The sequence below is a fragment of the Choloepus didactylus genome, chromosome 5 (assembly GCF_015220235.1).
Source record: "Choloepus didactylus isolate mChoDid1 chromosome 5, mChoDid1.pri, whole genome shotgun sequence".
Taxonomy (NCBI): Eukaryota; Metazoa; Chordata; class Mammalia; order Pilosa; family Megalonychidae; genus Choloepus; species Choloepus didactylus.
This window is the reverse complement of record NC_051311.1, coordinates 64,313,545-64,328,035: the sequence shown is the minus strand read 5'-3', so window position 1 is coordinate 64,328,035 and position 14,491 is coordinate 64,313,545. Positions and strand designations below refer to the sequence as shown.

General features: G+C 41.1%; 1 protein-coding gene across 1 annotated transcript in view; it reads left to right on the top strand.

Annotated features, from left to right (window-relative positions):
• The window catches only part of SND1 (staphylococcal nuclease and tudor domain containing 1), a 462,700-nt gene that overhangs the window by 300,999 nt on the left and 147,210 nt on the right, over positions 1–14,491 (top strand). The window contains exon 15 of the mRNA XM_037836239.1: positions 8,010–8,151. Coding sequence (XP_037692167.1) covers positions 8,010–8,151 — 142 coding nt within the window. The remainder of the gene's footprint in view (positions 1–8,009; positions 8,152–14,491) is intronic.

Here is a 14,491-nt window from a genome sequence, read left to right as displayed (position 1 = left end):
TAATATGCCTTCTGTGTAGCTGCAGAAGTAATTCTTCTGGTCTGCACAGCCCTAAAAAAATAGATAACTATGGCGATGAGTTATCACAAAGCCTTGAAATGAGAGAGTACCTCAGCTTCAGTATCCTGAGCAATTAGTTCTGATCCCTACACTCTGATCTGTATCTATTCTCTTGTTCACAAGGATTTGCTACTTCAGTGTCAAGGTTGGTTGAACCAGTCAGCACTGTGCTCTGGAGTCCTTTTACTCAGATTGTCTCTGCAGGCCTGGACTGTAGATTTCATGATTGTACCTCCAGGAAGGTTTAACAGGTTTGAAGGTTCTGTTTTGAGTTCATTTTCTCAAGTGCTGGTGGGATACTCTGAAGGTACCATAATAAACTCAGCGTATATTTGTTTTTAGTTCTTCTTGCTATGATGTTGATTAAAGAGTGAGTCTGACAAGAACTAATTAATAAACTTCATCATTAACAGTTCCCATTTGAGACTTACACATGATAATCCTGAGTGGTTTATTGTCAACTAATAGATTTACTCTGATTCCTGTTTCCGTTTGTTATTTTGTGTGCTGCGATGTTTGCTTCTCAACAGCCCTAACTATTTTAATGCCTACTATATGGGGATTTTCAGTGGAGAGTTCATAGGATTCATTTTGCATAATATCGAGTACAAACTGACAATCTTTCAAGAATTCGCAGAACTTTGCTGTATGTAAGCTCTGCTCTTCTAGGTTGCATATGGCCTAGCTGTCTAAGTAGCGTTCTCTCCAACAACTTCTCTCCTGTGCCTGCTACGTAAGAATTCTGTCTCCTCCCTGCCCCCCAACTTTCCCACTCTTCCAAATCTGGTGGTTAACTGTACTGAATTATTTCAGGCATGCACAGTAATATTCTTTGTAAGAGTAAGTTGCAGTCCGCTGAAGGGGATTTCTCATAGGCATAGACAGATATACCCACATTTGGAAGAGTCTGGCCTGACAAGCCAGAAGTAGGGACAGAGCGGGAGCGTACAATTAAGGTGTCTTTATAACCTTTGCCTTTCTGTAAGGATCATCCTGCCTTTCTTCAGGGTAATTTAAAGCCCTGTCCCTACAATTTTGAGGTATAGATTTTAACATCCTTGGAAAGGAAGTCACCCCAGGCACATTTGTTGCATCATTGCTCTCTCAATTTCAGGGTGCACTGAGGAGGCAGAAATAATTCCTTGAAGAGACGCCATCCACAGTAGCAAGTTAAATGTAGCTAGTGCAATCTTAAATTAGCTTTTCCAAGAATACAGGAAAATACTTATGTATGGTTTGTTTTGGAGCACAGGTAATGTGAAAACTACCAGTGCAACCAAAAAAAAAAAGTCTTCAGTAATCAGAAATAACAGTTTCTTCTTGATTATTTACCCCAGTGAAGGGGAATATTGATACAGATAACAGAAAACCATACCTAATTTATCTACTTGGATCCTCAAAGCCTTGAACCAATGTAATGCCAGAAAACTACGGCAAATAGATCACCAGATGTCACGTAAATAAGTCACAACGTAGAACACCTGAGGATGAGATTGTCTGCATATAGGCTTCTAAGCAGAAATATTGGATATTTAATAGTCTTACCTAGAAATGATGCACTCTGGGTCACAAGTCTGGGTGCAGTTTCTTTAAATCTCGGCCCTTTAATCTTTATTTTTAAAAATACATGTTGGAATGAAAAAATTCTAAAGAAATCTTGAATTTCACTAACTCTCTATGGGCCCTGTGTCAGGATTATTGGAGGATGTCATGTAAATGATATCTTTGACCTTTATAATTTTATTATCCTTAAGATCCCCCTGGCATCTTTAACTCCTTGCTAGAGCCTGAATTGGCCTTTATTATATTTTGTCTCTCATGAGTCTTTCACACTCATTTCTGTAACTTAGAAATAAGTGTAAAAGACTGAAGCACGTCACTGAAGGCGCACAGGCTCTTTGGAAGACAAATCATTTAACCACTTTCAGACAATTTTTTTTTTTTTTTACGTTTTATTTTGAAATAAATTCAAAGTTATAGGAACAGTTGCAAAAACAATACAAACCCCATACACAGAGCTCCAGCATCCCCTGCCCCCCCAATACCCCAATCCACTAACTTTAACATGTTGTTACACCGCTATTTCTTTCCCTCCCTCCCTCCCTATCTATCTATCATCCATCATCTATTGCTCTGTCTTCTGAACATATGAGAGCAAGCTGCACACATCCTTGAACAAACACTATAATTCACATATACAATTCCCATGAACAAGAACATTCTTCTATGCAATCCCATTAAGCGCAGCTAAGAAGTACAAGAGATTCAACAATGATACAAAGCTTACATTCTTTATTTCCTTTTCCTTACGTCTCAACTGTGTCCCTTTGAGCCTCCTGTCCTCCATCGTCAGATCCCATCCAGGGTCATCCTTAGCATTCAATTGTCATCTATTTAGACTGTCTTTTTTTTTTTTTTTTCTCAATTGTGGAAACATATATACAGCTTAAATCTTCCCATTCCACCCGCTCCCTAGCATTCCATTAGTGGGATTAATCACATTTAGAATGTTGTAATGCTATCACCTTCCCACCATCCATTACTAGAAATTTCCCTTCACCTCAAACAGCAACCCTACACTCATTTCTTAACTCCCCATTGCCCCTTCCCCCATTTCTCTTAACCCATACTCTACTTTTCATCTCTATGGTCATATTCTCTGATGATTTCTTTGTGTTTACTGTGGGACTTAAAATTAAACTCTTAATTCCATAACAATCTTGTTTTTCTTTGATACCAACTTAATTTCAATAGGACACATAAACTATGTACCTATACTCCTCCACTCCCCCACCTTTATATACTTCTTGTCAAAAATTACATATTTTACATTGAGTTCAAAACCACTGATTTGGCATTAGAGTTTGTGTATTTTATATCATGTAGGAAGTAAATAGTGGAGTTACAATTCAAAAATTATTGACTTCTATTCCATTGTGGTCAGAGATTGTGCTTTGAATATGTTCAACTGTTTTTGTTTTTGTTTTTCTTTTTGTTTCTGTTTTTTTTTTTTTTAATTTATTGAGGTTTGTTTTATGTCCCAGCATATGGTCCACTCTGGAGAAAGAGCCATGATCACTAGAGAAAAATGAGTGTCCTGGTGATTTGGGATGTAAGGGTCTATATATGTCTGTTAAAATTCTCTCTATCTCTTTCTCCTTTCTTTGTTTCTCTGTTGGTAGGACTTCCTTTAGTATGTGAAGTAGGGCAGGTCTTTTATTGGCAAACTCTCTCAGCATTTGTTTGTCTGTGAAAAATTTAATCTCTCCCTCAAATTTGAAGGAGAGTTTTGCTGGATAAAGTATTCTTGGTTGGAAATTTTTCTCTCTCAGAGTTTTAAATATGTCATGCCACTGCCTTCTCGCCTCCATGGTGGCCGCTGAGTAGTCACTGCATAGTCTTATGTCGTTTTCTTTGTATGTGGTGATTGCTTTTCTCTTGCTGCTTTCAAAACTTGCTCCTTCTCTTCAGTATTTGAGAGTCTGATCAGAATATGTCTTGAAGTAGGTTTATTTGGATTTATTCTATTCGGAGTTCGCTGGGTATTTATGCTTTGTGTATTTATATTGTGTAGAAGGTTTGGGAAGTTTTCCCCAACAATTTCTTTGAATACTCTTTCTAGACCTTTACCCTTCTCTTCTGCTTCTGGGACACCAATGAGTCTTAAGTTTGGACGTTTTATTTTATCTATCATATCCCTGAGATCCTTTTTGATTTTTTTCTCCGTTCTTTCTTTTGTTCTTTCATTTTCTGTTCTGTGGACCTCTAGGACACTGAGTCGTTGTTCAGCTTCCTCTAATCTTGTATTATGAGTATCCAGAGTCTTTTTAATTTGGCCAACAATTTCTTTTATTTCCATAAGATCTTCTATTTTTTTATTTAATCTTGCAATTTCTTCTTTATTCTCTTCTAGGGTCTTCTTTATGTCCCTTTTATCCTGTTCCATGGTCTTCTTCATGTCTTTTATATCCTGTGCCATGTTTTCATTCCTCGATTGTGATCGTTTGATTAATTGTGCCAAGTACTGTGTCTCTTCCGATATTTTGATTTGGGTGTTTGGGATCAGGTTCTCCATATCATCTGGTTTTATCATATGCATTAAGATTTTCTGTTGTTTTTGGCCTCTTGACATTTGCTTTGCTTGATAGGGTTCTTTCAAGTTGTAAAAAAAAAATACCAATCTGATTTTTCAGAAATACAAGTTGGTGGCGTACACTTTCTCCAACTAACCAGCAGATGGCATCTGCGAGTCACCTATACCCCTCAAGTCAGTTCTCCCCAACTCTGTCTCTGTGGTGTGTGGGGAAATGATTTTTGTGGGGTTCAGTTGATGAACTCAGTTTGGGTTGTTGTTGGAGCTGTCTGCCCTGAACGTGGTACATGTGTCTGGGTGGTCAGGGAGGCAGGGCCGCTTTAATATTCAAACCTCCCAGGTGTTCCCGGAGATTCAAGGCTGCTGCAAGAGTCTAAGCCTTCATTTCAGTTCTTCCCCAGACCCTCTCTGTCGCTGACCCACAAACCACCGGCATTGATGTAGCGTCCCTGGGTTTTCCGAGCAGGCTCCCCTTCTCAGCTGTGATCTTCCAGGACCTCTGCTGAGGGAAGGCTGTGCTACATCACTAGTGTGCGTCATCCCTCAAGGGAAGCCCCGGGCCTCCGGGCCATGCAGGGGCACTCTCTGCCTGATGCAAAGATTGGCCTATAATTCTTGACTGGTGTAAGTTCTGAATGAAAGGCAGGTAGTAGAGCTGGGCCCCACCCCTTTCCTCTTAGAGAAGATAGACGCCTTAGGGGAAGGTGATTAGCATTTCAGTGGTCTCTCTCTGCCTGTGCCACACCCCTGTCTGGGTCACCGAACTGGGAACTGAAAATGGCCAAGGCTTTCTCCACTGAGTCAAAAAAGGAACAGAGCTAGTCCGAGGTGACCCTCTGGCTCTCCAAGGTCAGTCATCACCCAAAGCCTCTGTCTACTGGTTGGGGATTCTTATCTCGTAGTGAGCAGTTCACACTCGCTAATTAAAACACCAGTTGGAGCTCAGCTGAGCTATATTCACTTGCTGGGAGAAAGCTTTCTGGCACCACGAGGTTTTGTAGCTCAGGCTGTGGGGGAGGGGTCTCCCGATTTGGATCCACAGTTCTTACTTACAGATTTTATGCTGTGATCTCGGGCATTCCTCCCAATTCAGGTTAGTGTATGATGAGTGGATGGTCACGTTTGTCCCCCTGCAGTTATTCTGGATTATTTACTAGTTGTTTCTGGTGTTGTTTTTTTTTTTTTTTTTTTTTTTTTGTGGTTCCAGGGGGACTACTTAGCTTCCACTCCTCTCTATGCTGCCATCTTAGATCACCAAGCTTTCAGCCAAATTTATAGTAGTATAATCAGAATTCCTAAAATAAATGCTTCCATAACTAAATTAACTGGGGAAGATTTATGGCTACATCTCTGTCAACTTGAAGGAACTTGTTAATCTGACTTACCTGAAAGAGATACTAGAGGTTTCAAGAATTATTGAATAATTACATTGAACAGGAACGTGCCAAGCAAAGCAGAAGCTTGGGCTCAATGTGAGATGACTAGGAAAGACACGCCATTATGTTGCTGTGACTGAGATTTGAAAGAGCTGACACTTTTCCATGTCATTCAATTTAACTGACTTTATAAGAATTTTTCATTCCTAAAATCTATCAACTTGGATAAAATTCCTTTTTTATCTCTTAAGCAGATGGGCCATGGCATACCAGCTCATCCTAGCCTTTGGAATTATTGCCTCAGAGAAGATGGAGGTCTCCATGTTTCATCTTGCACTTTTGCCTCTGGAAGTACACATGGCTGCCGGTTCTTGTAGGCTTTTTGAATTTGCTTTCATACCTTCAGTCATAGTTGGCTTTCACCTCTAATCGTTGCCATAATAAATGGCATGTCAGTTCTTTTTGCTGTCTTTCCTTGTTCTTTCTGGAATAGGCTGTTAAGTTTTGGATTGAGACCCGGGGGGAGAGTCAGAAACATCTGCTTTGATTTTTATTACATGGATAATGGTGAGGTCCCTTTCTCTTGATTCTCAGTCTGAGTAGGTAACTTTCTTGATAAAGTAAGTAATGGTTTAGCAAAAAGGAAGACAGTCTGCTACAGCTAGTTGATCCTTTCTTTATACTGTATTATTCTGCTGCAACGAAGACTTCCCTGTTGGTATTAACGTTCAAGGCGTGGCTTTGTGTGTGCGCACACATTCATGCATGCTGTTGTTACACATTTTTTTTTTAGATAAATACATCCAAAAGACAGTGCTGAGTAAAAGTCTATTTCTGAAAATTATAGATTACTCCAGTCTTGAGGAAAAAGGCCTTCTCTTTAGAGGCATTAGGTTGTCTCATGATTTGTGATAAACAATTTGATAATTGTTGTTGACTTACTGGCTCAGCTCATGCATAATGGTCCAGATTTAGACTAGTGTGGCAAAAGGATTTTAATCAGGTACCGCTCTCCTTCCCATGGAGTATTTGTCTTGCTTGACTTTCTGGACTTGAGCCAGAAACCAAAGAGGCATGTTCCTGCCATGTATACACATAGTAGAGTATGTTCCTTAAGTGTTGGTTGTAGGAGTTTCTGACCCACTAAAGCTCATTGTTACTTTACCTTTTACCAATGTGCCGTTAGGGATGCTGAGAATGGATGACTGTCTCTCTTTCTCTATGAATCTATTTGATAGGAAGGATGAATCGTATTATTATAAGTATTGTTTTCATCCCAGCTTACCTCACTGCTTCTGAATGAGAGGAGCCCCTTTGGCTGCTGAGAGAACTCTCAAATACTTGATGGCTTGTTAAATTTTCATTATCTAATGTGCATTAATTTAAATACAATAGCTCTGTTGCTAAGAGCAGAGTTAGAAAGGAAGAGCTTGTGGGACTACAGACTGCTTGTGTCACAAGAGTCAGGAAAGTGTGCAGAACTTGCTGTCTTCAGAGGGAGTTTACATTCTGCTGGCTGGGCTGAAAACCTGAAATTCTAACACCCAGCAGCTATTCCCCCAGCACATGCGATGTGGTATTTTGATGCTTGCTTACCTTATCATCTGTTTAATTAGCTTGAAGGATTGAAAGGACTCGGAGGCTCTTGGTCCCTATGTGACTGAGAGCTCCGAGGTTCAAAATGTCCACTATTTGTAGCTCTTAAGGGGAGGGTGCATGGACTTTGTGTTGATGCATGAGAAAAGTTTTAAAGTGCTGTGCAGTTTTATGTATTTTTATTGTTTCTATAATTATTTGTGCTGACATGATGTAGCATTTGTCTCCATGGGGCACATCCTGCTGTTGCAGATTTCCCTGGATGGGAACTGGAACAGAATGCCCCTGGTAGGGACTCAGCTGTGAAATGCACATGGAGCAAGAGCTGCTGTACTGGTGTCCCAATAAGGCTGGGCTGTTCTCAAGGTTAAGACACAATGAGCTCTGAATCTCACATAACCGATTTAAGATTGAAAATGAACTGCTTTGGGTTGCATGCGAAAGCAGTTTTAAAGACTGTATGACACAGCCTGGTAGCCCCTTTTTTCCTTTTAATGAAATCAAAGGTTAAATTAACCTTCATAGAAGCTTAATATTGGCCTTCTGATCTCAGTTTTATTTTGAGGGAAGAGAAGCTCTTCCTTCCCATCCCATAGAAGTAGTGAAGTTCTCGTTTTCAAAGCACCTTTGTAACATGGGTGCCCACTGAGTGCTTATTAATACTTGTAAACAGAGGGAAGCAGAAAATCAATGAGAATGTTCAGGAAAGTAGATTAAGAATATTTCTTCTAAGAAGGTCACATGGCTCTTATGTCTATGTCATGGTTTCAGAAAAGTTTGATTTTATAGGGTTGTCTGCCTAGCTGTTTCTAGGCCAGAGAGAAAGAAACATTTACCTCAGGTCCGTTATTTTTTAATGATTCTTTTCTTCTTTTCCATACCAGGATACCCAAAAGGCAAAGCAGTTCCTGCCGTTTCTTCAGCGGGCAGGTCGTTCTGAAGCCGTGGTGGAATATGTCTTCAGTGGTTCTCGCCTCAAACTCTATTTGCCAAAGGAAACCTGCCTTATCACCTTCTTGCTTGCCGGTAAGTCTTTATGTTACATGTTACTCTGAAAATTCTTCTTGAAGCTCAGAAGTCATCCCTGAATGCCACATGTCCTTTCCCTCTGTGTTTTGGATAGGACCTGGAGCCTATGTAGACTCTTTAATCTCTAATTGAGATGTGAACACGGAATTTCTAGATTTGGTTCACCTGTCACTGCAGACCCAGCAATGTATCTTCTTCCAGTTTCTCATATCCACCAACCACAGGATGTCAGAAGGAAGTAGCTTGAGGGGCAGTACATAGTCTCATAGCTTGAGTGAAGGGAGTTCCAAACATAAAGTATTGATGAAATTCTTGTTGTTGGTCCTACCCTTTTGAGAGAGACCACCCTGCTGTCTTAGTCATGGGCAGGCCTCAGAGGAGCTGAGACATCCTGCCCTCACAGCTCCCCAGACAGTGCTGCTTGTCTCTCTTTTATCCTTTTCAAATGTCATTAGGATCCAAATCGTTTTTGAAACCCCAGACATGACATTACCTTCACAGTCTCCCACATCTTCAGTATTTCTCTGTTGCATTAAGGTTAACATGCTAGGGCAAGCCTTCCTCATTTCTTTGCTCATTGAGTGTACATCTTTCCTGCCCTATCTTCTGTAGCTTAATATGCCACAAGGCAGCAAGACTATATATGAACTGTGTTCTTTGAGCAATTTACATTTATGCATTCAAGGAGCAAACTGCTTTGTTCCTTCCCTGCTGGCAAATAATAAAGTGATTTATTCATAATCAATTCTTCTCAGAAGTTATGGTCTTTAAGACAAAGCTATCATTTTACTTCAACCCACCCTACCCCAGCACATACAGTCACTCACTCACAAAAGACATATTCCTTTGTGTCCTCTGATGCACATTGCCTTTTTTGTTGCTGTCCTATTGCTTCAGCAGTTCTGTTGAATTCTTGAATAGAATTTGCTTTGGGGAAAAGAAATGGGAGCCATGCTTGCTATCCTCTGTCAGATTGCCTCTGCCCTTTTCCCTAAAAGGCACAGATAATTTCTTCTCTGGGTAAGGACCTTCCTGGGGCCCCAACTAAGTGGATTGAGTTATGTGAGACAGAGAAGTCATTGAACACATGACCATGATGCTCACTGCTGCTGCTTAGCCATCAGTTCTAGTTGAGGCTCTCTCACACACTCTTCAGAAGTTAATGATCACAACATGGCTTGGAAGGCTTTCTGAAGGATGAACTGAAGAAGAACACCAAGCTCGGGGGCAGCTATCGAAAGGAGAGCTGCAACAAAGCCACACCTTACTGGAGGGCTACACTTCGGTTGCTGCACCTATGAGTTGTGGTAAACTGAGGAGTAGCAGTGTGTGAGAGAGGCCTTGCATGGAGTCATTTGCACCTTCTTCTTAAGATTTCTGTTCTGAAGAAGTTTCTTGTTGTTACAGAGTTTGAGGTATATATTCAACTTATCCTGGGCTCTCTATCTGAAAAACAAAAGCATCCTTTCAGCAGTGTAGAGCTCTATCCCAGAGATGTAAATAAAGAAACGATATTTTTCTTCCTGGGCAATTTGGCCTTACATCTATGGGGGATAGAGAACATTGAAACTCTGGCTTCTAAAATCAAAACTCCCTGGATGGAGCCGGCTCAGAGCATAGGTCTATCTTGGCTTCAGTTTTTTTTGCAGAATCTTTCTAGTTTCACCTTGCTTAGACATGATGGGTCTGATCACTATACTCAGCATCAGCAAGTTCCTCAGTGTACTTGGCATTCTTCTAAGCTTAGCAATTCAAAAGGCATTCCTTGAGTTAACTCGCATCCTGAAAGACAGAATACTCAGAAGCAAATACGTGATTAAAAATATATATAAACTTTTGCATTTTTCTCCTACATACTATATGCTGTTATAGATTGCATCTTTTTGTTTCTTTAGAAACCTGGCAAAGATACACAGGACATTAAAACATCTTAGGAGAAAGTAGACTGAGGTTTCAATCCTGGCCCTACAGCATGCAAGCAGATGACTTTAGGGAGGTTATTTACCCTCTGCAAACCTTGCTTTACCTGCCAGTTAGCTGGCTGTTGTTTCTTGCTTCTCAGGATTGTGATGAGGGTTTAATGAGATGAGTAAAGAGTCCAAAACAAGCCTGACATAAAGTAGTTAATCAATAAATATTTGTTTCCTTCCTCTCACAAAGAGCTACTGATTTTCTAACTAGAGCTTGCCCTAACTCTTGTATGAATGGTATGGTTGTGCAGTCGAGTTTGTGGGTCGAGAAAGTTTATTTGGTGGATACATTGGAATAAATGACTCTGAATGCTGGGAGAGCAGTTAAGAGGCAAGAGGGAAGGAGGCCTGCAGTCTGGCAGTGGAGGAAAGAGGAGAGATTGGAAAAATATTTAGGAGGTAGACTTGACAGGATTTGGGGAATGACTGGAATATTTTGGTTAGGTGTGGGGGGCATTGTTGAGTGTAGGAGTGAAAGTAAAGCATTCTTGAGCAATTGAGGAGTAGGTTGTGACTCTACAATCAGGGCGAAACAAGATTAAGAAAGGTTTTAGGAGCAGATAATTGGTTTGGTCTTCGACTTGTAATATTTAAAGTATCCGTGGGGTATCCAAGTAAAAATGTCCCATGCTCAAGCTCACCTGATGCATCTGCACAAAATATCCAGGCATAGGCAATAGTTAAAACTGTTTCAGTGCCTAGAAGACAAGTTTAGCAGGACAAAACCCTGGAAAACGAAATAACCTTTGAGGAGTGGGCTAAGGATTCATATATGGGCTGAGAAGTCTAGTCATATGGTTAAAAGGAGAGTCACAAGAGAGTGGTCTTCTGGAAGCCAAGGGAGGAAAGAATTTCAGGGAGTCAGCAGTGTCAGATTTTACCTGTAAGATTAAGTAGGTAAGTACTATGAAGTGGATATATGCTATTTGTCAGTAAGTAAGTCATGGGTGACCTTTGTCAGTGCAATTTCATCAGCCTTGAGTCAGCTCAAGGCAGATTACAGGTGATTGGGGACTAAATATGGGATATAAGGAACAGAATTATCTAATCTAAGGGAGGATTCCATCGAAAAGGAGAGCAGAAAAGTGAAAGCCAAAGGGTCAGGGTAGCATTCTAAGGATGTCGGCATCTTGAGTACTTTTATAACTGGAGTTCTTATTCAAGATTGGAATAGAAAGTGACATATATGGTTGGAAAACTATTCAATATATCTGTTGTTTTCATGATACCAATTACAGAATGTAAAACTCAACAAAATCTTCTTGGCAAATGAGGATATAAAGAAGATGGAGTGAGAAAATACCACAGGGAACATGGGTTACAAAATATTGAGATACACTGATTTGCATTGTGAGGAGAAACTACGAAAGGATGCAGTGTAGTGACCCAGAGGAGATGGAGTGAATGAAATGGCTGAAAAACATGGGAGTCCTCTGAGACCAACTACAAAGCTGCAAGTGGGTGTAGGTACAGACCCAATGGCTTTGACTCATGGCTTTGATTTTCACTATAAAGATCAAGGGGTAAGGGCCAGTGGTTTGAGAATAGTGACAAAGATTGGAGTAGCTGCCAAGGGGCTGGGTGTAGGAACTGGCCTTCTAAGAGGTTAGGATGTTAGCACAAAAAGGAGGTTAACATTTGCAAGGAGCCAGGAGATCCTGACACTCACCCCTGCAATCCTTGTGAATTAAGATATATAAGGAGGAATAGTTTCTAATTAGGTAGTTAGGTGGTCTGTGGAGAGCTTTCTGTGTGATGGTGTTCACTGGCCATAGTGGGACAAGGAGTCAAAAAGGTAAGCATTTTGCTCTTAGGCGTTGTTGGGCCTTCTATCCATTATTTCCTCACTGTTGGTATAAAGGCGAGTCTGAAGGCATTCCTAAGCTTTAACTCTTTAAGCTAACTCTTGCTTTTCTTCACTAATCCTGAAGGTGACTTTTCATCCAAACAAAATAAATTTGAAGGGCAATGAGATTGTTGTGGAATGCTCGTATGTATGTAGGACCATGAGTCTCCATTTCTTGTTGGGCATTTATGTCTGGTTCCTGTAGAGAGTTGCTGAATTTGCTCCTTTGGGGCATGGCTTCCACTACAAAATTGTAAGTTTTTTGAACAAAGCTTTCCTTCCCAGCAATAACTCGGCACCACTGGGCCAAGAGGACAGTTGACAGCAGGCACCTGGGTTTCTTTTATCCAGTTTTCCTTCCCTGATCTCTTTCATAGACTGCATCCTATGCTCACAGAACTCCTACTTGCTAATTAGTTTTCATTCTTGATCATTTTATGTTTGAAAAGCTTAAAAAATTAAAGAGAATTTTCAGAAATCTAGACACTCATTCCTGTGAAAAAGAGCTGGGTGGTGGCCAATTTAGGTAAGTTCCTAGTCTGCCACAGTTAACAGAACCCAAATATTCATGTCATGGATTTGTTCACCTGGATACCGATCCTCACAGTACAGCTTTGCGTGTATCTGTGGGATGCACTGGACATTGTATAAAGTGGCATTCTGTTGGAAATGATGTCTCTGCAGCCAGGAGTGAGTTTAGGTTGTGATTCTCAAGGGGAAAGACAAAATAATTGTTGAGAGCAGTCCCTTATGTGCTGCTCTCATTAATCCCAGCCTTTTGGAGAGCCCTCTGGACTTCAAGGTAGGGTAGACACTTCCATTTCTATGTGGCCTTTTGTGGGCAGACGGCCCCACAGCTTGACAGGGAGTGGCATTTGGCCGGAACCAGCTGGCCTCTTTGTCACGGTTCCTGCACCCCTGTATGTGGAATGATTGTGTGGTCAGATGGGAGAGCAGGTGGGGCTGGGAAAAGTCAGCTGCAGCTAACAGGTCAGTGCCTCTTAAAGGCTCTTGCCCTTTAGTCCTTTGAGCACCTGGCTTAGGTTTGGTCAGTAAGCAGGTGACCTTAAACCATCAGAACTGAGACTGCTCAAGGTCCCTCTGTCTGCTGCTGTGGCCTCCTCTTATGCAGACTTCAGTCTTGGAGGCAGTCACAGTCAGTTCTTGTCCTGAGTTAGCAGGGAAGCCAAGATCCCCAGGCATCCTGCATATGTTGAAAAGCCTTCTTTCTCTTCATCTAGCACTTAGTGAGCCCTATACATCTCCTCCCATTAGAACAAAAGCCCTTTACCTGCAGCCTTTATTTTTGGTTTATTTTCACTGCTCATAAATGTCACATTTTACTTTCGTCACCTGTGTAAAAGGAGTCTGAGGCACGTGTTTGTAAATGGCATGGCCCTTGATTCACATTTTCATTTAATAGCACCAGTGGGCACGGAGTGTGTATCCTATTGCTGTGACCTTTATATTAGGTTTCCTTATTTTGAATTACTTCCTTAGCTCTTGTGTGTTGGCCATGCTGATGGCACAGTTCAGGAAGTTGCCCTGCTGGCTAAGCAGAGTAGTTATCAAATTAGTGCCTGTAAACCAAATGCTTTCTCCTGAATTGGAAGAGAATATTATAATTTGAGGTTTCAAAGCAAGGTAATCTAAGGAGTCTTATGTCAGATATTTTGAGTCTTCTGCCAAGGAGTGAGTCTTCAGGAAGTGAGTCCACCTTCTGTTGCCTGTCTATATTCTTAAAGGTGTTACAGCAGAATTTATGATGAATTGCAGACAGAGGCAGGTGGGGCGCTAGGGAGAATGGATATCGGTCTCCTTGAATGGAACCCACAGTACAAACTCCTTAGAAGGCAGCTACCACCCAGCAAGGGGTGCCCAAGCGGATCACAGCAAGTGACTTACAATTAATGAGTTCCCTAGTCCTATGAAACAAGACAAGAGAATGAGTCTTCCTTTGCCTGCCCTTTGGCATTTTTTCAATTTTTTCCCCTCTTTATCTATGATTACAATACTGTTCCAGGGCTGCCTGATGGAAAGGAAGGCAAGGAGAAAAGGTTCTAGCTGTCTGGAATTTGATAAACGTTGGTGGGTGTATACATGATGCACGAAAGATTTAGCTTTGTGTCCTTCCACCCTGAATGCCTTTGGAGAAAGCGTCTCATTTCCTTCTTTCTCATTAACGTCTCTTCTCCAGCCAATCCTAATAGGAATATCAACTGCCTATTTCAGTAGACCAAAAACTTCTAATGAGAGGATGGGCGGGGAGGGAAGGTGAACAGGACTATCCTCCTCATCTCCTGGCCCCAGGAATGGTGGATCCCCATTGATTAGCAGTGCCTAACCAAATTACACAATTAAAACCAAGGTATGTTTAAGAGAGAAATCCCTTTCTGCTATCACAGAGGTGCTAATGAATCAGGCTGTTATTGTGGTTGTGTTGTTGGGCTTTCTGTCCTTAATTAAGCAATTACAGGGTCTGCTGATACTTATGAATTCCTCTCAGATGCTTTAATTGAAT